The sequence below is a fragment of the Schistocerca gregaria genome, chromosome 1, assembly GCF_023897955.1.
Source record: "Schistocerca gregaria isolate iqSchGreg1 chromosome 1, iqSchGreg1.2, whole genome shotgun sequence".
NCBI lineage: Eukaryota > Metazoa > Arthropoda > Insecta > Orthoptera > Acrididae > Schistocerca > Schistocerca gregaria.
In genome coordinates, this window is record NC_064920.1 from 1060192012 (window position 1) to 1060217336 (window position 25325).

General features: G+C 46.4%; 1 protein-coding gene across 1 annotated transcript in view; it reads left to right on the top strand.

Annotated features, from left to right (window-relative positions):
- The window catches only part of LOC126287825 (gamma-aminobutyric acid receptor subunit pi-like), a 190739-nt gene that overhangs the window by 156708 nt on the left and 8706 nt on the right, over nucleotides 1-25325 (top strand). The window contains exons 6-7 of the mRNA XM_049984891.1: nucleotides 149-231; nucleotides 15829-15984. Of these exons, the coding sequence (XP_049840848.1) occupies nucleotides 149-231; nucleotides 15829-15984 (239 nt within the window). The remainder of the gene's footprint in view (nucleotides 1-148; nucleotides 232-15828; nucleotides 15985-25325) is intronic.

Consider the following 25325-nt stretch of genomic DNA (forward strand, 5'->3'; position numbering starts at 1 on the left):
ATATTCAGTGATCTTTTGAACTAATATGTATGTATTAATCATTATTTCCTCAGTATAAACTTAAAGAGACTGATGAAGAGTGCAGTTGTGTAGCTGCATCTAAAATCTGTACTGTATGTGTATAGTATAAATATCCGCTGTGTTCCAGGGCTACCATCGTCATGAAATGCAGCTTTGATTTCCGGCCCTATCCATTCGACGTGCAGGAGTGCAACATGGACTTCATGTCTCGTAAGTAAATGTTTCATAAAATGTACTTCTGGCTGACGTACGTTAGTGGTGAGTAGTTCACACGTTTGAACAAAATGGTATCAATTAGCTCTTGTATGGTTAGAGAAATTGCATGTAGAGCAATACTCCGCAAGGGATATTTCGGTGTGTGGCACTTCCAATAGCACTGTTGTTTACCCCCTCTCCCGTTCCAATTTGGAATTGTATTTCGGAAGAGTGATGTGCCAATTAGACATCGAAAGAGCTCGGATTTCTGTGACTTTCCTGGCATGCTCCTTTAACGTGATGTAGAAGTGATATGTTGTCGAACTCTTCTTGGGGCTCAAACTGTTGTAATTTTAACAGAAACCACACCGTTATGCACGACGCCTCTCTTCTAGCGTCTGCTGGTGGAGCTGGATGAGCACCTCCGTAATGCTCTCGCATTTATGTAACGAACCCGTGAACACAAAGACCCGCTGTCATTTCGATCTCCTCCATTTCCATTTCAATTATTAATAAAGCGTGATGGATGATGCCCTGTACTGAGGGGCAGTTCTCAGTAACTGATCGAACGAGTGTTTCCCAAACTTGTTCTTTGTTGGATGAATTACAATTTCTTACGATTCTTCCAACTAATATGAGTGTGGAATTTGCTTTCCCTAGCACTTTTCGACTATTCGATACGCATCATCACATGCGAAAAGTTCCACGGAATTTTCTGCGTTGGTCACCAGATCTTCCGTACATATCGTGGACAGTAACAGTTCTACAAAACTGCTTTGACGTGCCCTTTGCTGTCAAGAACGACTTGTTGACAAGAAGTGCTAAATCCAGTCACAAATATAGTACCTCTTCAAGTTCTGACTTGCCAGAATAGTGCAGCTTATATCATGTGTTCAATTTTTATTTATTCTTCACAATTTCAGCCTACTATCAGGGAAGTTATCATAGTACCTAAAGCTCACATTTCGGTGGATAATGAAAAGTGAGACAAAAAAAGTTAAGCATTCAGAAGGATAGGAGGAAACGAAACTTTGGAGGTTGACAGGGTATGTGATGTTACTTCAGTGTTTACAAAATGGAGTCAAAGTTACAAAGCATTTGACAATATGAGTCCACTTATCAGTATGACGTTGGACTCGTTATGGTCTGGATCCACTGAGAAGGGCGTCACAGAGCCATTGGATCCTCTCCTGAGACAAGCTAGCTCACAACTGTTGTAACTTGTCCTTGATGTCCGAGATGCTGGCACTGGGACACAGTTGACGTCCAAGCTTGTCCCGCACAGGCGTAGATATGAAGGGGTTACACTGTTCTCGGTGCTCAATATGGCGATCATCCATTGCGGTGTTCGGACTTGATCGACTGGAATCATGACGACAAGTACACACTAAGGCAAAAACCGACGCACCACGAAGGAAATATCCGAATGGGGCGGCAATGACCAGATGGGATGTACATGAGCAGACAGATAAATGATTACAATTTCACAAAAATTGGTTGATTCATTCAAGAGAGAACGCTTCACAAATTGAACAAGTCAGTAACGAGCCGGTCCACCTCTGGCCCCGATGGAAGCAGTTATTCAGCTTGGCATGCATTCATTTGTTGTATGTTATGCTGAGGGATATCGTGCCAAATTCTGCCCAACTGATGCGCTAAGTCTTGAAAATCTGTAGGTGGTTGGAGGGCCCTGCCCATAATGCTCCAATTTCTGAGATTCAGTTACTCTGTTGGCCAAGGTAGGGTTTGGCAAGCACGAAGACAAGCAGTACAAACTATTGCAGTGCGTGGGGGGGCATTATCTTCCTGAAATTTAGGCCCAGGATGGCTTGCCTTGAGGGGCAACAAAACGGGGCGCAAAATATTGTCGACGTACTCTGTGTTATAAGGGCCCCTCGGATGACAAACAAAGGGTTCCTGCAACGACAAAAAATGGCAGCCCAGACCATGACTCGTGGTAGTCGGGCTGTATGACTGGTGACAGTCAGGTTGGTACTGCACTGCTGTCCAGGGCGTCGCCAGACACGTCTATGCTGGTCATCGGACTTCATATCCAGATGGATCTCATCACTGAAGATTGTCCTACTCCAGCCAATTAGATTCCGGGCTGAATGTACCCGACACCACTGCAAAGAGGCTTGTTGGTTTACAGAGGTCAATGGTAGTCCCTTTCTGAGAGACACCTATTAACGGCGCTGAGTTCCTTTCTGACGAATACTCGGTCCAGACTTTCAGTCCTCTCTCTAGGCAGCCGCTTCCTTCTCGACGCTGTGTTCGGCCACAATGCACCCAGTCCTTGACGACGAGCACGCCGGCCTGACCCCAGGTTCTTATGCAGTCCAGTATCAGGCCACTGCTACACCCAAGTCCTCCATTAAAATGCATACTGCACGATAAGACGAGGTCGCCAAATGGAGACCTACAATGGCTTTCAAACTCTGTCACGTCCTGATAACGCTGCTCACACGAACACACAGCCAAAATCCTTCACAGCGATCACTCAATATCTGACCATGTTTGCGCCCCATATATACCCAACCTGTTCTGGTAACAACTCAGAACACAAACTGCCAGAAAAAAATTAGTAGACCTGGAAAGACGACGTAGGTTTTGTTATGATGACGGCATATGTCACCTGGGGGATTGGCACTGCTACTAGAGCGCCGTCTGTGTCTACCCTCTAATAGGGAACGCTCACAGACAGAAAGCTCAGTGTGATGCAAATGTGCGAAGAAAGAAGGCAACTACACCGTGAAGACGTAATTGTGCTTTCTACAGCCAACTGAGCGAATTCGAAAGAGGTGAAATTGTGGTCTTCCGAGCGGCTGGACTGTTGTAAGTAGGCTGCTTAGGTTTTTATGTTGGTAACGCCACGTAGCGCTCTGTATGAAAATCACTAACTGTACTGTGTGCAGTCTGTGGCTGGTTTGCATTGTTGGAATATTTGCGATTGTAGTGTTGGGCAGTTGGATGTGAACAGCGCGTAGCGTTGGGCAGTTGGAGGTGAGCCGCCAGCAGTGGTGGATGTGGGGAGAGAGATGGCGGAATTTTGAGAGCGGACGATCTGGACGTGTGTCCGTCAGAAAATGGAAATTTGTAAGACTGGGTGTCATGAACTGCTGTACATACTATGACTTTTGAACACTGTTAAGGTAAATACATTGTTTGTTCTCCATCAAAATCTTTCATTTGCTTACTATACCTATCAGTAGTTAGTGCCTTCAGAAGTTAGAATCTTTTATTTAGCTGGCAGTATTGGCGCTCGCTATATTGCAGTAGTTCGAGTAACGAAGATTTTTGTGAGGTAAGTGATTCATGAAAGGTATAAGTTATTGTTAGCTTTGTGGTTGGCAGGAAAGCCAACAACGTTACTAGAGGAGGCCGAAAGGCACGTGATTTAGCTCACACAGGCTGGCGTGAGGACTGGAACAGGACAAGGAAATTAGAATTTAGAAACAACGGACGTAGCTGGTGGAATACTTAACTTTAATCAATTAATGATGAACGTCGGTTTTGACGGTACATAGTTCACAATATCAATAGTAACTGATAATGGCGCCTTGCTAGGTCGTAGCAAATGACGTAGCTGAAGGCTATGCTAAACTATCTTCTCGGCAAATGAGAACGTAAGTAGGCAGTGAACCGTCGCTAGCAAAGTCGGCTGTACAACTGGGGCGAGTGCTAGGAAGTCTCTCTAGACCTGCCGTGTGGCGGCGCTCGGTCTGCAATCATTGATAGTGGCGACACGCGGGTCCGATGTATACTACCGGACCGCGGCCGATTTGAAGGCTACCACGTAGCAAGTATGGTGTCTGGCGGTGACACCACATTCCTCTACCTCAAATCGGCGTACGGTTGAGACATAAAGCTACCGCCCGCCGTCGGGAGGACCCCATGTTGACGTATGGGAGGAGGTGGGGAGCCTAACAACAGGCGAGGCTGTGCCACCCGCACCCTGACATTCGGACCGCGGGGAGCTAGGAAACGTCTGAAAACCTGCTCCAGGGTGCACGCCAACATGCGGTGTATGCGCCCGTAGAGAGACAGGAGGGGCCGAAGGGTCGACCTCCATCGTGCCGGGGCACCCGGCGGGAGAAGACGACATATGGTCTGGAGAGGGGAAGAGTTCCATGTCGGAGGACAACTGGTCACGGGAAGCGATCGGCGGCGCGTGACCCATGGAGGCGCCCGGCGGTTGCAGCGACGCGTCCACTGCGGGCGTCGTCGGCGGGAGAACAGGCGGCAGCGGTGGCGGCGGCGCGTCGCCATGGGGCAAAATGGATGGCAGCGTCGGTAACACCTGGGGCTGATGCGAGCCAGTAGATGGGTCCTCGGGGCGCTGACCGGACGGCACCGTCGCTGAAAGCAGACGGCGAGCGGCAGATCGCGTGCGACGACAGAGGCGCAGCTGATTGAGATGCCGTCGCACCCCACCAGAAGCCCCCAAAACCAGATACATAGCGCTGCCGAGGCAGTGAAGAATGCGCCCTTCTAGCCAACGCCGTGAGCCTCGATAGTGGCGATAGTAGACAACGTCGCCAGGAGCAAAAGCAGGTGTCTGCCGCTGCACAGGAACTTGATGCGGCGGACGTAGCAAAGACAAGAAGGTCCGATGATGACGACCGTGGAGCAACTCAGCCGGCGAGCGACCATCTCGGGGCTGAGAGCGATACGAGGACAAAAGGAGCAATAACGCGTCCTCCCGAGAATGCGACTCTTTCAACTTCAACATCTGTGACTTGAAAGTCCTGACCAATCGTTCAGCGGCACCGTTTGACTGTGGCGAAAACGGCGCGGACGTCAGATGTTGAATACCATTGGTCTTGCAGAATGACTGAAATTCTGCGGACATGAATTGTGGGCCATTGTCGGAAACAGTAGTCTGTGGAAGACCTTCAATGCAAAAGATAGCGGATAACGCTTGGATGGTGGCAGATGACGTCGTGGAAGACATCCGGACAACAAAAGGAAAATTACTGAATGAATCTACCACAACCAACCATCGAACATTCCAGAATGGACCAGCAAAATCGATGTGTAAGCGTTGCCAAGGGGAACTGGCTTTTGGCCATGCAAAAAATTTCCGCGGTGGTGCTGATTGTTGTTCGGCATACACCATGCAAGAAGAGCAGATATTCGTAATCGCGACATCGATTCCGAACCAAGTACAGTGCTGACCAGTAAGTTGTTTCGTTCTCACTATACCCCTATGTCCTTGGTGGAGAAGCTGTAAGACAGAGGACTGTAACGAACTTGGCACCACGACCCTGGACTGATCATTATCAGAACGCAACAGCAAAACACCACGTCGTACAAAGTCTCTCCTTGTGAGCAAAAAATCTGCGAACCAACGGATCCCCGATCCGTGACTTTGACAAGGACCATTGCGTAGCAACAAAATGGAGAACGGGAGAAAGGATAGGGTCGGGAGCTGTGGCTGTAGCTACACGACGAAAATCAATCGGAAACGATTCGACCACGTCATCGGTTTCCGCATCAATGAACATGCAAGCAAGTTCGAAGGAATCTAATGCCCTATCCTCAGCAAAAGGCAAGCGGGACAACGCCTCAGCGTTTCCGTGCTTAGCAGTGGACCGATAGGAGATATCGTAGCGGTACTGCGAGAGGAAAATAGACCAGCGAATGAATTTCTGCGCTCTACGTGGAGGTACAGGCTTGGTCGGATGAAAAAGCGATGTCAAAGGTTTGTGGTCTGTGATTATGGTAAAGTGACGACCATACAAGAAATCATGAAACTTTGTAACACCAAATACGAGAGCCAATGCTTCTTTGTCGACCTGTGAATAATTTCTTTGAGCAGACGAGAGCAATTTGGACGCAAAGGCAATGGGGCGATCGTGCGATCCATCTTTGTGTGCAAGCACAGCACCGATCCCGAAATCCGATGCATCCACCATCAGCAAGAGGGGCTTGTAGGGATCGCATGGCGTAAGGCAAGTATTCGAAAGCAACGCCGATTTCAACCGGCGAAAGGCGCGTTCGCATTCCGTCGTCCAGACGAACGGAGCACCCACCCTTACGGCGTAAGCGATGAAGCGGAGCTGAAATGGAAGAGGCATGCGGCACATAGCGGTGGTAGTAATTTATTTTTCCCAGCACACTCTGTAGCTGCTTCAAATTCTGCGGCGAAGGCAAGTCTTGCATGGCACGAAGGTGCGTGGGACTGGGATGGATGCCTTGGGCATTGAGTACATGTCCCAAGTATGGCAAGTCACGAGCAAAAAACACACATTTGCCCTTCCGCAAGCGAAGACCATTTTGTCGCAAGACCTGAAATAATGTTCTGAGATTGGCCAAATGCTCTTCTTCCGTCTTTCCGGAGATCAAAATATCGTCCAGATAATTTGCTGCAGTAGGGACCGACGCACAAACAGTTTGTAGATATTGCTGAAACAATGCAGGGGCGGATGCACACCCGAATGGCAGTCGTTTGAATTTATACGACCCAAGATGCGTGTTAACCACCAAAATGCGCTGGATTCTTTGTTCACCGGTATTTGCAAGTACGCATCTGCGAGGTCCAACGTCGAAAAATATTTACCCGGGCACAATTTGTCAAAAAGATCGTAAGGAAAAGTTGCAATCACTAGTTGTGGATTCACTGTTGTATTGAAGTCCACACAAAGTCTCAACTTGCCAGAAGGTTTTGGCAAAATTACTAAGGGTGATGCCCAGAGAGAAGCCTGCACACGTTCAATTACACCTTGTGATTCCAAATCGTGTCACGTTTTTGCGACCTCATCACGCAATGCGTGGGGAACATTGCGCACTCTGAAAAATTTCGGTTGCGCGTTTACTTTCAGTTCCAAATGTGCTTTATAGTTCTTAGCGCAACCGAGGCCCGGTGCAAAATGTCTGCAAATTCTTCACTTAGACGAGAAACACTGTCTGAAGGCACCGTCTGGTTCACTGATAGGACCTGATTTACTATTGACAAGTGAAACAACTGAAATAAATCGAAACCAAACAAGTTCACTGCAGAAGAAGAACGAAGGACGTAAAATGACACAAGTTTTGTTTGTGCTTTGTACGTTGCAAGAAGGCTGCAGTGCTAGGAAGTCTCTCTAGACCTGCCGTGTGGCGGCGCTCGGTCTGCAATCATTGATAGTGGTGACACGCGGGTCCGACGTATACTACCGGACCGCGGCCGATTTAAAGGCTACCACGTAGCAAGTGTGGTGTCTGGCGCTGACACCAGTTAGTCAGGGCCATTCTTTTGTAGGGATTATTGAAAGTCAGATTGCGTTGCGGTAAAAATATTGTGCGTCAGTTTAGTGTTGATCAGAATAAGTAAAGAGAGAAATGTCTGAGTACGTTCAGTTTGGCTCAGCTGTTTGAAAATCAAATAACGTAGAGGTTTTCCAGCACTGTCATTCATAATTTTTTTCTAACGAGATGATTTTTCATTGTCCTTTCGCAGAATGCCACACAAGTTGGACGTGCTGCGTCACCCGTGCAACGTGAAAATTCTCTTATCCATACACGTGGTTCTGCACGTCCACGCAGCACAGACACACGTCAGGACAGTCGTATTGTAAGGGCATGAGTGGTAGATCGTACAGCTACCACATCACAGATAAGAGGGCTAGTGAGCCCAGACATGTCAACACAGACCGCTGCAAACTGGTTATTAACAGTTGTACTACGCTCACTCATACCTCTAGCCTTTCTGTGAATCACACCAGAGCACCAACGTGCACTGCTCGTGCCGTCAGAGGATCGTTGGGGGATGCAATGGTGCGCTGTGGAATAACATATCCCAGGACAATATCCACCATATGTACGATGGACTGAATGCAAGATTTAGCGCCGGCATTGCCACCCAGGGCGGCAGTATGGGTCGATTGGTACCTCAGAACCGCTTGTACTACTCAGCTGTAAATGTAATCATTTCACGTACTCCATATGCACTGTTGCAACATTAAATATTGAGTGAATTGTAAACCTCTAAATAGGTGCACCATTTTTTTCGGCGCTTATTTACGTCAATATTAATACTTCAACAATACTAAAAAAAATACCGAATATTACAACAGGGAAACAATACAGGAAAAAGTTACTTTCCACCATTAAGAAGCTATAAACCTGTAAGTAGGCTGTTTAGTTTTTTTTATTGGTAACGCCACATAGCGCTCTGTATGAAAATCACTGGCTGTGCTGTGTGCAGTCTGTGGCTAGTTTGCATTGTTGTCCGCCAATGTAGTGTTGGGCGCGTAGCGTTGCGCAGTTGGAGGTGAGCCGCCATCAGTGGTGGATGTGAGGACAGAGATGGCGGAGTTTTGAAATTTGTAAGACTGGATGTCATGAAGTGCTATATACATTATGACTTTTGAACACTAGTAAGGTAAATACATTGTTTGTCCTCTATTAAAACCTTTCATTTGCTAACTATGCCTATCAGTAGTTAGTGACTTCCGTAGTTTGAATCTTTTATTTAGCTGGCAGTAGTGGCGCTCGCTGTATTGCAGTAGTTCGAGTAACGAAGATTTTTGTGAGGTAAGTGATTTGTGAAAGGTATAGGTTAATGTTAGTCAGGGCCATTCTTTTGTAGGGATTATTGAAACTGAGATTGCGTTGCGCTAAAAAATATTTTGTGTCAGTTTAAGCAGCCATGTATAATTTTTCTAAGTGGACGTTTCATACCCTTAAGCTGCTATGTAGCTTTTTTTAGACAACATAGTTCTATGGAGATGAACAGCGATTAATTTACTTATAATCAATTATTCAAAATGACAGTCACAATCGCATTATTTATTTTGCTGCCAACCGGTTTCAAACCGCGATGTGGTCATCTTCAGGGCGATTTACACCATTTGGTTGCTCGCTGGAGCCGTCACCCTCCCTGTGCACTGTTGGTAACTATGCAACAATGCGCAGGCAGGATGACGACTCCAGCGAGAGACCAAATGGTGTAAATTGCCCTGGAGATGACCCCATCGCGGATTGAAACCGGTTGGTGACAAAATAAATAATGCGATTGTGACAGTCTTTTTGAATAATTGAGCTCTGTATCTACTACTACTATGGTCATTCGATAAGTAAAGCAATACATTCTTTCTGAAAGCAGGTTGGTTTTATTCAAGATTCCAGAACGCCGTATTATTCTCCATTCTTTTGGCTCCGAAACCCTGTTTTTCAACATGATGTCCGTACAAAGTGATGGCCTTACGCCACCATACTAGGAGGGACTGTACACCCACATGCTACCACTCCACTGGTCGACGTCTTGCTACATCAGTAACCTCCGAACCATTCATGCACTGCTTCCTGAGGAATGCACCTTTCATTGGGCCAAACAGATGGGAGTCCGAAGATGCGAGATGCGGCCTGTAGGGCGGATGAGGAAGAACACTCCAATGAAGTTTTGTGAGCTCCTCTCGGGCGCGCAAGCTTGTCAGCCGTTGGGTTTTCTTGAAGAAGGTGAAGCTCGTTTGCTTTTTGGTGGTAAAGAACACGCTGAAATCCGCACGTTACAACATTGCATGAGTCACAGCTGCGTGCGGCCGGCCGCTTCGCGGGAGATCGCACTGGTATGCGCGAGCTTCTGGCGACGATAACCGACGCCTCGAACAACAACTCGCCGTGCTTTTGTTCACTGGCAGGTCTCCGTAGACATTCTGCAAGCGCCTGTGAATATCTGCGATGCTCAGATTTTTTGACAACATAAGCTCAATGACAGCCCACTGCTTCGAATGCCCTCCCCTTACAGACGCCATTTTCGAAGTCTACGTATATCGTCGCCACGTATCGGAACTTAATGAAACTGTAGGGACTGAAGCGGAAATACTCCACGATATCTCATAAGAAATTTTTCAGTTTTGAACACAAATTGTCCGAGAAAACAATGTGTTGCATTACCTACTTAACGCCCGTCGTAACACTTTCGGTACTACAGACTCTATGAGTAAAATCGGCAAAGTTCTGTTTTTGTTCCTTTATTAGACTACACATTAGGTTGGTGCATAAGTTCGTAGAGATTTTGTTTTGTATGTTGGTATTCCTGCTTCTAAGCCATTAAAATTGCTACACCACGAAGATGACGTCCTACAGACGCGAAATGTAACCGACAGGAAGAAGATGCTGTGATATGCAAATGATTAGCTTTTCAGAGCATTCACACAAGGTTGGCGCCGGTGGCGACACCTACAACGTCCTGGCATGAGGAAAGTTTCCAACCGATTTCTCATACACAAACAGCAGTTGACCGGCGTTGCCTGGTGAAACGTTGTTGTGATGCCTCGTGTGAGTAGGAGAAATGCGTACCATCACGTTCCCGACTTTGACAAAGGTCGGATTGTAGCCTATCGCGACTGCGGTTTATCGTATAGCGACGTTGCTGTTCGCTTTGGTAGAGATCCAATGAGTGTTAGCAGAATATGGAATCGGTGGGTTCAGGAGGGTAATACGGAACGCCGTGCTGGATCCCAACGGCCTCGTATCACTAGCAGTCGAAATGACAGGCATCTTATCCGCATGGCTGTAACGGATCGTGCAGCCACGTTTCGATCCCCGAGTCAACAGATGGGGACGTTTGCAAGACAACAACCATCTGCACGAACAGTTCAACGACGTTTGCAGCAGCATGGACTATCAGCTCGGATACCATGGCTGTTGTCGCCCCTCTACTGAACTAGGAATTGTTCCTATTTCTCCTCTTGGAACTCCATTTTATAGTGTCCACAGCTCTACGCGCCACCTCCCAAAGACAAAGTGACAATATATAAACTCAAACGGCAACAGTGAACTACAAATAAAAAATTACACTACTGGCCATTAAAATTGCCACACTAAGAAGGAATGCAGATGATAAACGGGTATTTATTGGGCAAATACACTCCTGGAAATTGAAATAAGAGCACCGTGAATTCATTGTCCCAGGAAGGGGAAACTTTATTGACACATTCCTGGGGTCAGATACATCACATGATGACACTGACAGAACCACAGGCACATAGACACAGGCAACAGAGCATGCACAATGTCGGCACTAGTACAGTGTATATCCACCTTTCGCAGCAATGCAGGCTGCTATTCTCCCGTGGAGACGATCGTAGAGATGCTGGATGTAGTCCTGTGGAACGGCTTGCCATGCCATTTCCACCTGGCGCCTCAGTTGGACCAGCGTTCGTGCTGGACGTGCAGACCGCATGAGACGACGCTTCATCCAGTCCCAAACATGCTCAATGGGGGACAGATCCGGAGATCTTGCTGGCCAGGGTATTTGACTTACACCTTCTAGAGCACGTTGGGTGGCACGGGATACATGCGGACGTGCATTGTCCTGTTGGAACAGCAAGTTCCCTTGTCGGTCTAGGAATGGTAGAACGATGGGTTCGATGACGGTTTGGATGTAGCGTGCACTATTCAGTGTCCCCTCGACGATCACCAGAGGTGTACGGCCAGTGTAGGAGATCGCTCCCCACACCCTGATGCCGGGTGTTTGCCCTGTGTGCCTCGGTCGTATGCAGTCCTGATTGTGGCGCTCACCTGCACGGCGCCAAACACGCATACGACCATCATTGGCACCAAGGCAGAAGCGACTCTCATCGCTGAAGACAACACGTCTCCATTCGTCCCTCCATTCACGCCTGTCGCGACACCACTGGAGGCGGGCTGCACGATGTTGGGGCGTGAGCGGAAGACGGCCTAGCAGTGTGCGGGACCGTAGCCAAGCTTCATGGTGACGGTTGCGAATGGTCCTCGCCGATACCCCAGGAGCAACAGTGTCCCTAATTTGCTGGGAAGTGGCGGTGCGGTCCCCTACTGCACTGCGTAGGATCCTACGGTCTTGGCGTGCATCCGTGCGTCGCTGCGGTCCGGTTCCAGGTCGACGGGCACGTGCACCTTCCGCCGACCACTGGCGACAACATCGATGTACTATGGAGACCACGTGTTGAGCAATTCGGCGGTACGTCCATCCGGCCTACCGCATGCCCACTATACGCCCTCGCTCAAAGTCTGTCAACTGCACATACGGTTCACGTCCACGCTGTCGCGGCATGCTACCAGTGTTAAAGACTGCGATGGAGCTCCGTATGCCACGGCAAACTGGCTGACACTGACGGCGGCGGTGCACAAATGCTGCGCAGCTAGCGCCATTCGACGGCCAACACCGCGGTTCCTGGTGTGTCCGCTGTGCCGTGCGTGTGATCATTGCTTGCACAGCCCGCTCGCAGTGTCCGGAGCAAGTATGGTGGGTCTGACACACCGATGTCAATGTGTTCTTTTTTCCTTTTCCAGGAGTGTATATTATACTAGAACTAACATGTTATTACATTTTCACGCAATTTGGTACGACAACAGCCGAGGCATCCGGAAACATTTGTGTCGCGTACACGGATAACACCACTAAACAGAGCACGGCAAGAAAATGGTTTTCCCTTTTAAGGAAGATCGTTTTGATATTAGTGGCTCTCCACATTTAAGAAGACCTGCAGGATTTGATGAAGATCGTTTAAACGTATTAATCCACAGTGATCCACGTCAGTGTACTCGATAACTAGGAAATGTCATGGAGTATGATCTTTGCACCAGCCAACGACATTTGCATGCAATGGGAAAGGTTCAAAAATCGTGTGTGTTGGTATAGCATTATCTAAGCCATAATCACAAAAGTCAGCGGGTGACTGTGTTTGGTAGTCATCAATTGGCTCTTGAACAACGCCCAAAGCAGCATCTCCCAATACAAAAGCCTGCGTGCATCCACAAAAGATCACGTTATTCATCTTGGGGAATAGTGAGGTGTGGTGTACTACGAATCGCTTCCCCGATTGCTGACTGTTATTGTCTTGCAGCCGCAATCCAAGAACAACCACCAGGGAGACTGCGTGAAGTGATGCTATTCTACGGTAGCGGCCGCCCGAATGACTGACTGAGAAATAAACGTATATAGGAGTTGGGTGGGAAAACATGCCATACGCACTTTATTCACCTGATTCGCACCCTCAGATTTTCGCTTTCTCCGCTCTCTATCGAATAACCTTAAGGAACTTCCTTTCCGCATGCACATGAACTCCGAACGTGTCTCGATAGGTACTTCACCTCAGGACCACGTGATTTATACAGTCGTGGAATTGAAAAATTACCCCAGTGTTGGCAGACTGCTGTAAATAGTGAAGGAGAATATATTATTGACGACTAAAGTCTCCTTTGTGATTATCTGTTGCATTTATTAAACTTATGAACTTATGCACCAATCCAGTATAAGCTCTAGATGGTTGCATCCGCTCCCTCCTCAGGCTATCCCGGCCAACAACCATTGTCTGCCGGATTCCTGGGGGATACTGCAGGTCGTCAGCGGCGTTTCCGCTGTAGCAGTCGATTCCACGATTCACTGTAACGTCTTACAATCCACGTACCCGTAATCACTTGCACTTACGTAATTGAAAGTCTTGGAAACCCTTTTATTTGGTGATCGCCAACGTCAGATGCGTTCTCTGCATACCGAGCGAGGTGGCCCAGTGATTAGTACACTGCACTTGCATTCCGTTCAAACCCACGTCCAGCCATACAGGTTTAGATTTCCCGTGACTTCTCTAAATCGCTTAAACCATATGCCGGGATGGTTCCTTTGAAAGGGGCCGGCCGATTGCCTTCTCTGTCTTTTCCAAACCAGGACGTTAAACACTAATATCCTCCTCTTTCTGTCCATTTGTACAGTATGGTAGTATGCTGACATATGGTCGAATGCTTTCGTGAAGTCGCCCTTGGCCTTCCTTGATGCTGCAAGTGCAGTATTGCCCACGACGCGTCTGGTCTACTCGTTGCCCATTGCTGCTTCTACAGTGAAGCGCCAAAGAAACTGTGAAACGTCCCCTTGGAAAAATTATACATAACTGTGCTTAAACTGACACATAATATTTTTTAGCGCAACGCAATCTGACTTTTAAAAATCCCTACGAAAGAATGGCCCTGACTAACATTAACCTATACGTTTCACAAATCACTTACCTCACAAAAATCTTCGTTACTCAAGCTACTGCAATACAGCGAGCGCCACTACTGCCAGCTAAATAAAAGATTCAAACTACGGAAGGCACTAACTACTGATAGGCATAGTTAGCGAATGAAAGATTTTAATAGAGAACAAACAATGTATTTACCTTAATAGTCATAATATATATAGCAGTTCATGACATCCAGTCTTACAAATTTCAAAACTCCGCCATCTCTCTCCCCACGTCCACCACTGCTGGCGGCTCACCTCCAACTGCGCAACGCTACGCGCTGTTCACATCCAGCTGCCGCTGCCCAACACTACAACGGCAGACAACAATGCAAACCAGCCACAGACTGCACACAGCACAGCCAGTGATTTTCATATAGAGCGCTACATGGCGGCGGCGTTACCAATATAAGAACCTAAATAGCCTACTTACAACTGCTATAGGGATGCGTATTCAAATACAGAGATATGTAAACAGGCAGAATACGGCGATGTGCTCGACAACGCCTATATAAGACAAGTGTCTGGCGCAGTTAGAGCGGTTACTGCTGCCACAATGGCAGGTTATTAGGATTTAAGTGAGTTTGAAAATGGTGTTATAGTCGGCACACGAGCGATGGGACACAGCATCTCCGAGGTAGCGAAGTGGAGATTTTCCTGTACGACCAGTTCACTAGTGTACCGTGAATATCAGGAATCCGGTAAAACATCAAATTCCCAACTTCGCTGCGGCCGGAAAAAGGTCCTAGGACCAACGACGACTGAAGGGAATCGTCCAACGTGACAGAAGTGCAACCCTTCCGCAGATCGCTGCAGATTTCAATTCTGGGTCATCAACAAGTGTCAGCGTGCAAACCATTCAACGAAACATTATCGATATGGGCTTTTGGAGCCGAAGGCCACTTGTGTATCCTTGGTGACTGCACGACACAACACCGACATTGGGCTGTTGATGACTAGAAACATGTTGCCTGGTCGGACGAGTCTCGTTTCAAATTGTATTGAGAGGATGGGCGCGTACGGGTATGGAGACAACCTCATGAACCCACTGACCCCGCATGCCAGCAGGGGGAGACTTCAGGCTGGTGGAGGCCCTATAATTGTATGGGGCGTGCGCAGCTGGAGTGATATGGGACCCCTGATACGTCTAGATACGACTCTCACATGTACGTAAGCATCCTGTCAGATCACCAGTATCCATATATGTCCATTGTGCAGTCTAACGGATATGGGCAATTGCAGCAGGACAATGCGACACCCCACACTTCCAAAATTGCTACAGAGTGGCTCCAGGAACACTCTTCTGAGTTTAAACACTTCCGCTGGCCACCGAGCTCCCCAGACATGAACAGTACCGACCATATCTGGGATACCTTGCAACGTTCTGTTCAGAAGAGATCTCCACCTCTTCGTACTTTTACGGATCTATGGACAGCCTGTACGATCCATGGTGTCAGTTCCCTCCAACACTACTTCAGGAGTCCATGGCACGTCGTGTTGCGGCACTTCTGCGTGATCGCGGCGACCCTACACGTTATCAGACAGGTGTACCAGTTGCTCTGGCTTTTCGGTCTGTAACGCGTATGTAAAGTGGTTGTGGAGCCCACAGCGTGCTGCAGCTGGCGCCGCTGCTGCTGTGCCCCCAGCGCTGCAGACGACGGAGGAGCAGCGGCTCTCGTGGTACGACGAGGCGCGGCCGGTGGGCTTCTACGGCAGGCCGCAGGCCGCGTCCCAGCTGCTGCCGCAGTACGAGGTCGTGCTCACGCACTGCCCCGCCGCCTTCACCACCCCACACGTCTCCGGTAAGTGCCCGCTCTAGGTTATACAGGGTGTTCAAAAGGATTCACCCGACTTCACAGGGGTACAATATCTTCTACTAGCTCGCATCTCGTGGTCGTGCGGTAGCGTTCTCGCTTCCCACGCCCGGGTTCCCGGGTTCGATTCCCGGCGGGGTCAGGGATTTTCTCTGCCTCGTGATGGCTGGGTATTGTGTGATGTCCTTAGGTTAGTTAGGTTTAAGTAGTTCTAGGAAACTAATGACCATAGATGTTAAGTCCCATAGTGCTCAGAGCCATTTTTTTATCTTCTACTATGAAGTTCGCAGAGGTACAATATCTTCTACTATGAAGATTCAAACTTGAGGTAAATTTTATGTGACCCATAGGACTACAAAATTTCAAAAGCACCATCTGATTTTACAGAGATATATCTACACACTCAAGCACATACAAACGAGGGGTGATTTTAAAATTTCCTTTGAGAATCAAGATTCCATTCGCCTTTCACAAATGTTTAATGTGTTCTCCACTCGACGCATATTATGAGTCCAGATGATTCTCAGACCCGTCCAATTGTTTTCGTGCATGTCCAGTATTACTGCAATCTTTCTCAAAACCTCCCAAAAAACCAAACAAAAAACCTGCATAGTGTGAGAACAGGAGACCTTGAAAGATTTTTTTTATGGCCATCCTTGTGGCTGATGGTCCGTGGAACTTCGACTGCTCACTTACGTAAAAAAACACCGGGAGCCTTCGTTTCGATGTGTGTTTTTTTTTTATTATGTGTCAACCAGTTTCGACGACTCACTAACCATCTTCCGGCCTTAGCTCAAGCTGGGAAGGTGAACTCCGATCATACACACGATCAGTGACCAACATGTATGAATTGGCTTTCGTAGAATACTGTAGCAGCGATGTTGTGTCTACAACCATCAACTAACGCGGGGCGGGTATGCGAGCGGATAGCTGAAGGAGGAGTGCACAAGCGGTCCGGATTTCTTTGCCTACTTGTTGGCGAGGCCCCTTTCTCATACTTTTTATGGTAGTGGATTTGCTATTTGCCGTGACAGGCAAGGGATAGGTCATCTCCTTCCTTCAGTAGTTACTCAATCCAAAAATGTATTTATAAGAGAACTATCGATCCGGCAGCGGTAGTATTATCTACTGCTAGACGACTTGACTGGCGTAGTGTACTGTGTTCGGGGCAACGAAAAACGTTGAGTAGGTTAAAATTATCACCTTCACACAACTTAAGCGATATAAGCAGCGGACGCCAGGAAAGTTATCTGGAGGCATAAACGGTACGTGTTCCACAAAAAATTGGCGCTTGGAGTGACAACTCAGATCAGTGACAGCAGCATATCGTGAGGTAAGTAGTAAGTTCGCAATCGATATAAAGATTGTAAGCGAATCGTGGGTGAATGTGTGTGAGTGATTCAATATATACGTCGAAAGCTGACTGACCTGGCATAAATAAAAGGAAAAATAAGAAGAAAACGGACACGATCTACATGTTTAGTTCGTGTTACGGAAATCCTGTTGTGAAGCTTATAGTGTGCTGTGATGCACTGCTGAAACTCATTGCCAGAATTCTTTGTCGTGAACTGTTTGTGGCGGGCTTCTTCGCGTGACACTCTAAGAATAATCGTGTCCACATGTGTGTTTGATTCAAGGAAATTTGCGTCATTTGCTACGTAGTGTGTGTAAACACTACAAAGTTGTTGAATTACTTTTACACTAGTTCTTTTCCTAAAGCATAAAAAATAAAACACCAGCATGTTTTTTCGCTATGCAGTTGTCCTCAAACGATTTCAAGGAAACAATTGGTTAAAAATATATGATTATTTCAAATGTAAGTCTCACATCACAGCCTCATGATTATGTGGTTATCTTTACGTTATTGGTAATATTTGTTACGATACTTCAAAGATGAGTAACGCACTGCCCATTGTTAGAAGAATTTGCAGTGAATTAAGAGTGCGAAATGGTGCGAAATGCGACTGGTCAACTGAGGGAAGCAGAAAACTGTGATCATATTTCAAAGTAAGTCCTGAATCATCTCGAGAAGTGTTTCGAAATCTTGTGTATTCATCTACCATTAATTTGTGAATTACAATGAAGAAGATCGTGTTAATGCCTTTATGCACTTTAAAAAGGCCTTAATCTCTATCTCGCCAGCGGAAATTCGTTTACCTATCTTCTGTATAATCTGGAACTGTCCAAATACACATTACGTAGCTTTTGACCCACCACTCGGAGAATCGTGTTCCCATCTATGTTTGACTCAAGGAATGCAGGAAGCTTAAAGCTGAGTCATCTGCTACGCAGCTGGAAAAGTTTTTTTTATACAAACGATATAAAGCTGCAGCCCACGCGGCTTTTTACTCTATATAAATTGTATAGTATTGTGTTGTGTGGAACCGGGGACCCAGAAACGACGGAGAGGCCTCGCCCCACAACAGGCTGCAGCACTCCACCCACCCCACCGCCGCCCCACACCGAACCCAGAGTTATTTGTGCGGTTCGACACCCAGTGGACCCCGCCGGGAACGTCTCACAGCAGACGAGTGTAACCCCAACGTTTGCTTCGTGGAGTAATTGTGGTATACGCGTACGTGGAGATAGTGTTTGCGCAGCAATCGCCGACATAGTGTAACTGAGGCGGAATAAGGGGAACCAGCCCGGAATCGCCCAGGCAGATGGAAAACCGCCTTAAAAACCATCCACAGACTGGCCGGCACATTGGACCTCGGCACTAATCCGCCGGGCGGATACGAGCCGGTGACCGGTATGCCTTCCGCCCGGAAAGCAGTGCGTTAGTTCGCACGGCTAACCGAGCAGGCTGTGTATAAATAATTGAAGAGCACAGTTTTTGGACTCGCATGTTTTTTCGCTGTGCAGCTGTTCTAAAACGATTGTAGTAAACTGGATGTCTGACGACTTTCATGTGGCTCTGAAGTTGTCACATAGCGAAAGACGAGCTACAGTGTGACGTGCAATCTGTTAAGTTTTGTTTCTGGCGAATATACAAATCATTGAGAGATGAGTGTTAGATTTAAATGCAGAGTGAAAAAAAAAATTGACCCAGGCGGGATAGGATCGTTCAACCATGCGGCTTCTACCCGTCACATAACACCCCTTCAAGTTCACCATTCAACACTCAGTTTACAGAGGACAGGCAGCCCTCTGACCGAACACGCTGAGCTACCACTAGAATGTAACTCCTGATACGGATTAGTTTTCGCTTTCTGCGAACTCAAACCACTGCTGCTCTCTCGAATTAATCGCGGTTGTTTTGTAGATGTGAGAGGAATCGTTTAGATTACTTAACTGTAATCCACTGCCGTTCAGACAATTTGTACGAAATGTTCATAAATTATATAGAAAAACCTTATTCGTGAATGAGTGTATCTATCACTGAAAATCGGATCAAAATGCGTACAACAGTTCCTGAGATCATCCCATAAAAACAGACCGGCGCTAGGAGGAGAGAGACAGAGAGAGAGAGAGAGAGAGAGAGAGAGAGAGAGAGAGAGACAGACAGAGAGAACAAACAAAAGGTGTTTAATGATGCCTATAGTTTGAGAAAATAGTGAAAATTGACCCATCGGAATCGTGTTCATTAGTGTAAAGTTAGCACTTAAGTGTTGGCGTTGGATGTCAACGAACTAAGTGGAACATTGGTCGTAAATTGTAGCGCACACACACACACTCACACGAGACAGTTTCACGTAATAGAAAATGTGCTCACATGTTGGCGCGGCGGCGTCGGTCGAGGAAGACTACTTAACGTATCTTTTAACAACGAGACTCTGGCGACGTTACAGCTTCGCCGTTGAAATTTGTGCGTTGAGTGCCTTGTTCGTCATCTGACACAGGATACCAACTCAAGTGGTGGTGACCTGAAAGATCCACACCCGACTGTTGCCTTGCGCAGGACTAGGGCAATCATCCCAAATAGCTGGCAAGATTTGGTGACATAGTGCTGCTTTGTATTTTGTTCAGAGGCAAACTAATGAGTGAACACGGTCCATGTTTGGTTATTCCGTCTCCCAACAATTCTTTTCCGACTTCGCTGTTCCAGCCGTTGAATCTCTTGAAAATTAGTGAATAAATACGCACACATGTCAAAGTTTGAGAAAAGAAAAGTTATTCTTTAAATGATAATAATAAAGTAAATTACATATTGAACCTTAATCTTAATTTAAGGTCAGTGCAAAATTACATGCACAACATTCACGCAGCAGACTGTATCTAATCTGTAGCGCAGAAGATCGAAGTTCAAACAGAAGAGAGCTACTACTCAAGAAACATCCGAAGTATGACCCCCTCTATTGTTCTTGCCAAGAAATACTCATAACACAGATCTCTGGTATCTTTGTCAAAATATGCGTTTCAGCAATAACGATTTGAATGAACTTTATGTTTACTTAGTTAAGGAAAGGAGATGCTCATACACATTACAGCTTCGTTCTACTCTTGGCATCAATGAGAAAAAAATGTATATTTTCCAAAGAAACATTTCAATATCATTCCGATTTCGTGTTTTCCTAAGCGCAGTAAGGGACCACAATCTAACTACGAGAAACACGCTCCTAGCTGTATACCACCTCCTCCATACTTCGCTGCTGGCACTACACATGATGGCAGGTAACGTTCTCAGGCATTCGCCAAACCTAAACCATTCCATCCGATTGCCACGAAATATAGCATGATTCATCACTCCAAATGATTCGTTCCCATTCATTCTGTGTCCAGTGACGTTGCTTAGATGTGACTACAGAAATATTTGGGTTATAAGGACCTTTCTTTCCCGAGGGCATGAAGCTTTACTGTATGATTAAATGATGATGGCGTCCTCTTGTGTAAAATATTCCGGAGGTAAAATAGTCCCCCATTCGGATCTCCGGGCGTGGACTACTCAAGAGGATGTCGTTATCAGGATAAAGAAAACTGGCGTTCTACGGATCGGAGCGTGAAATGTCAGATCCCTTAATCGGGCAGGTAGGTTGGAAAATTTAAAAAGGGGAAATGGATAGGTTAAAATTAGATATAGTGGGAATTAGTGAAGTGCTGTGGCAGGAGGAACAAGACTTTTGGTCAGGTGACTACAGGGTTATAAACACAAAATCAAATAGGGGTAATGCAGGAGTAGGTTTAATAATGAATAGGAAAATAGGAATGCGGGTAAGCTACTACAAACAGCATAGTGAACGCATTATTGTGGCCAAGATAGATACGAAGCCCACACCTACTACAGTAGTACAAGTTTATATGCCAACTAGCTCTGCAGATGACGAAGAAATTGAAGAAATGTATGATGAAATAAAAGAAATTATTCAGATAGTGAAGGGTGACGAAAATTTAATAGTCATGGGTGACTGGAATTCGGTAGTAGGAAAAGGGAGAGAATGAAACGTAGTAGGTGAATATGGACTGGGGCAAAGCAATGAAAGAGGAAGCCGCCTGGTAGAATTTTGCACAGAGCACAACTTAATCATAGGTAACACTTGGTTCAAGAACCATAAAAGAAGACTGTATACATGGAAGAAGCCTGGAGATACTGACAGGTTTCAGATAGATTATATAATGGTACGACAGAGATTTAGGAACCAGGTTTTAAATTGTAAGACATTTCCAGGGGCAGATGTGGATTCTGACCACAATCTATTGGTTATGACCTGTAGATTAAAACTAAAGAAACTACAAAAAGGTGGGAATTTAAGGAGATGGGAGCTGGATAAACTGACTAAACCAGAGGTTTTACAGAGTTTCGGGGAGAGCATAAGGGAACAATTGACAGGAATGGGGGAAAGAAATACAATAGAAGAAGATGGGTAACTTTGAGGGATGAAGTAGTGGAGGCAGCAGAGGATCAAGTAGGTAAAAAGACGAGGGATAGTAGAAATCTTTGGGTAACAGAAGAAATATTGAATTTAATTGATGAAAGGAGAAAATATAAAATTGCAGCAAATGAAGTAGGCAAAAAGGAATACAAACGTCTCAAAAATGAGATCGACAGGAAGTGCAAAATGGCTAAGCAGGGATGGCTAGAGGACAAATGTAAGGATGTAGAGGCTTATCTCACTAGGGGTAAGACAGATACTGCATACAGGAAAATTAAAGAGACCTTTGGAGATAAGAGAACCACTTGTATGAACATCAAGAGCTCAGATGGAAACCCAGTTCTAAGCAAAGAAGGGAAAACAGGAAGGTGGAGGAAGAATATAGAGGGTATATACAAGGGTGGTGTACTTGAGGACAATATTATGGTAGTGGAAGAGTATGTAGATGAAGATGAAATGGGAGATACGATACTGCGTGAAGAGTTTGACAGAGCACTGAAAGACCTGAGTCGAAACAAGGCCCCTGGAGTAGACAACATTCCATTGGAACTACTGACGGCCTTGGGAGAGCCAGTTCTGACAAAACTACCATCTGGTGAGCAAGATGTATGAGACAGGCGAAATTCCCTCAGACTTCAAGAAGAATATAATAATTACAATGCCAAAGAAATCAGATGTTGACAGATATGAAAATTACCGAACTATCAGTTTAATAACTCACAGCTGCAAAATACTAACGCGAATTCTTTACAGACGAATGGAAATACTAGTAGAAGCTGACCTGGGGGAAGATCATTTTGGATTTCGTAGAAATGTTGGAACACGTGAGGAATACTGACCCTAGATTAAGGAAGATCAAACCTACGTTTCTAGCATTTGTGGACTTAGAGAAAGCTTTTGACAATGTTGATTGCAAATACTCTCTTTCGAATTCTGAAGGTAGCAGGGGTAAAATACAGGGAGCGAAAGGCTATTTACAATTTGTACAGAAACCAGATGGCAGTTATAAGAGTTGAGGGACATGAAAGGGAAGCAGTGGTTGCGAAGGGAGTGAGACAGAGTTGCAGTCTCTCCCCGATGTTATTCAATCTGTATATTGAGCAAGCAGTGAAGGAAACAAAAGAAAAAATTCGACGATCACCAGAGGTGTACGGCCAGTGTAGGAGATCGCTCCCCACACCATGGTGCCGGGTGTTGGCCCTGTGTGCCTCGGTCGTATGCAGTCCTGATTGTGGCGCTCACCTGCACGGCGCCAAACACGCATACGACCATCATTGGCACCAAGGCAGAAGCGACTCATCGCTGAAGACGACACGTCTCCATTCGTCCCTCCATTCACGCCTGTCGCGACACTACTGGAGGCGGGCTGCACGATGTTGGGGCGTGAGCGGAAGACGGCCTAACGGTGTGCGGGACCGTAGCCCAGCTTCATGGAGACGGTTGCGAATGGTCCTCGCCGATACCCCAGGAGCAACAGTGTCCCTAATTTGCTGGGAAGTGGCGGTGCGGTCCCCTACGGTACTGCGTAGGATCCTACGGTCTTGGCGTGCATCCGTGCGTCGCTGCGGTCCGGTCCCAGGTCGACGGGCACGTGCACCTTCCGCCGACCACTGGCGACAACATCGATGTACTGTGGAGACCTCACGCCCCACGTGTTGAGCAATTCGGCGGTACGTCCACCCGGCCTCCCGCATGCCCACTATACGCCCTCGCTCAAAGTCCGTCAACTGCACATACGGTTCACGTCCACGCTGTCGCGGCATGCTACCAGTATTAAAGACTGCGATGGAGCTCCGTATGCCACGGCAAACTGGCTGACACTGACGGCGGCGGTGCACAAATGCTGCGCAGCTAGCGCCATTCGACGGCCAACACCGCGGTTCCTGGTGTGTCCGCTGTGCCGTGCGTGTGATCATTGCTTGTACAGCCCTCTCGCAGCGTCCGGAGCAAGTATGGTGGGTCTGACACCGGTGTCAATGTATTCTTTTTTCCATTTCCAGGAGTGTAGAATTGAAATTTGACATACTTCTCACATACACACTCATATTCACTCTCATTTACTCTTACTCTAGCACAAAATATAAATATTAACTTTTGAACTATTATTTTCATTAGGAAAGAAAAATTATCGCAAGTTTAGAATTGAAAATATTTATAAAATAAATCGGCAAACAGATAGTGCTATCACTGTTTTCAAATAACGAAAGAAATATAAACTTTTATTATTCCTATCGGAATTTACTTTCTTAAGTGTTGGTTAAGTACTGGGTGAACAGAAAGTCAGTATAAATTTGAAAACTGAACAAATCACGGAATAATGTAGATAGAGAGGTAAAAATTGACACACCTGCTTGGAATGACATGGGGTTTTATTAGATCCAAAAAAAATACAAACGTTCAATAAATGACCGACAGATGGAGCTTCATCTGATCAGAATACCAATAATTAGCATAACAAAGTAAGACAAAGCAAAGACAATGTTCTTTACAGGAAATGCTCAATACGTCCACCATCATTCCTTAACAATAGCTGTAGTCGAGGAATAATATTGTGAACAGCACTGTAAAGCATGGCGTCGGATGTTGTCTTTCGGCATCCCTAGAGATGTCGATCGATCACGATACACTTGCAATTTCAGGTAACCCCAAAGCCAATAATCGCACGGACTGAGGTCTGGGGACCAGGGAGGCCAAGCATGACGAAAGTGGCGGCTGAGCACACGATCACCATCAAAAGAGGCGCGCAAAAGATCTTTCCCGAGTCTAGCAATACTTTTTTTGTTCTAATAAAACCCCATGTAATTCTAAGCATGTGTGTCAATTTTTACGTCTCTATCTACATTATCCCGTGGTTTATTAAGTTTTGAAATTAGTACTGACTTTTTGATCACCCAGTAGTTTTTTAATGGTTTTTTTTATATCCCCTAAATTATTATAGGTAGTGGTATCAAATTTTGACAGAAGGTTCGTCTGAATAACAAAAGGTCATGTACCAAATTTGGAATAAAACAGATAATATTTAACATAGTCATTTAGTTTCTTAAGTGAGGTGAATAAGTCATTTTAGTACATGCCACAGCGAGCATTCTTACGGTCTGCTTTACCGACAGGTGTGGTGGCTATGACACATACTGCTGGCCACAAGTTGGCCGCCGCCGAATGCTACTATACTGCAGGCTTCCAAAACAGCTTGCCATAACGTAACAAAACTTACTGCAAAACCTGCACTAGCGTAATAACTGCGACGCTACACTGTGGTTGTTCCTTCACTATTCCACTTAATAATCATACCACCAGCAGTTGACTTGTGCAGCTGTAGAAGGGTTGAAATGTCCCTCTTGGAGTTGTCACTCAGGTGACATCTGACGACGTGTCCACGTTTGAAACCACAAAGCTCTCCTGACCAAACCATTCTGATGTTACTGCTTCATTGCTGCCAACACAATACTTCCCGCCTCCTTTTATCCCAGCTGGTCCGCCTTGTGTGACATCCAGTGGTCAGTTATGTACTAAATGGGG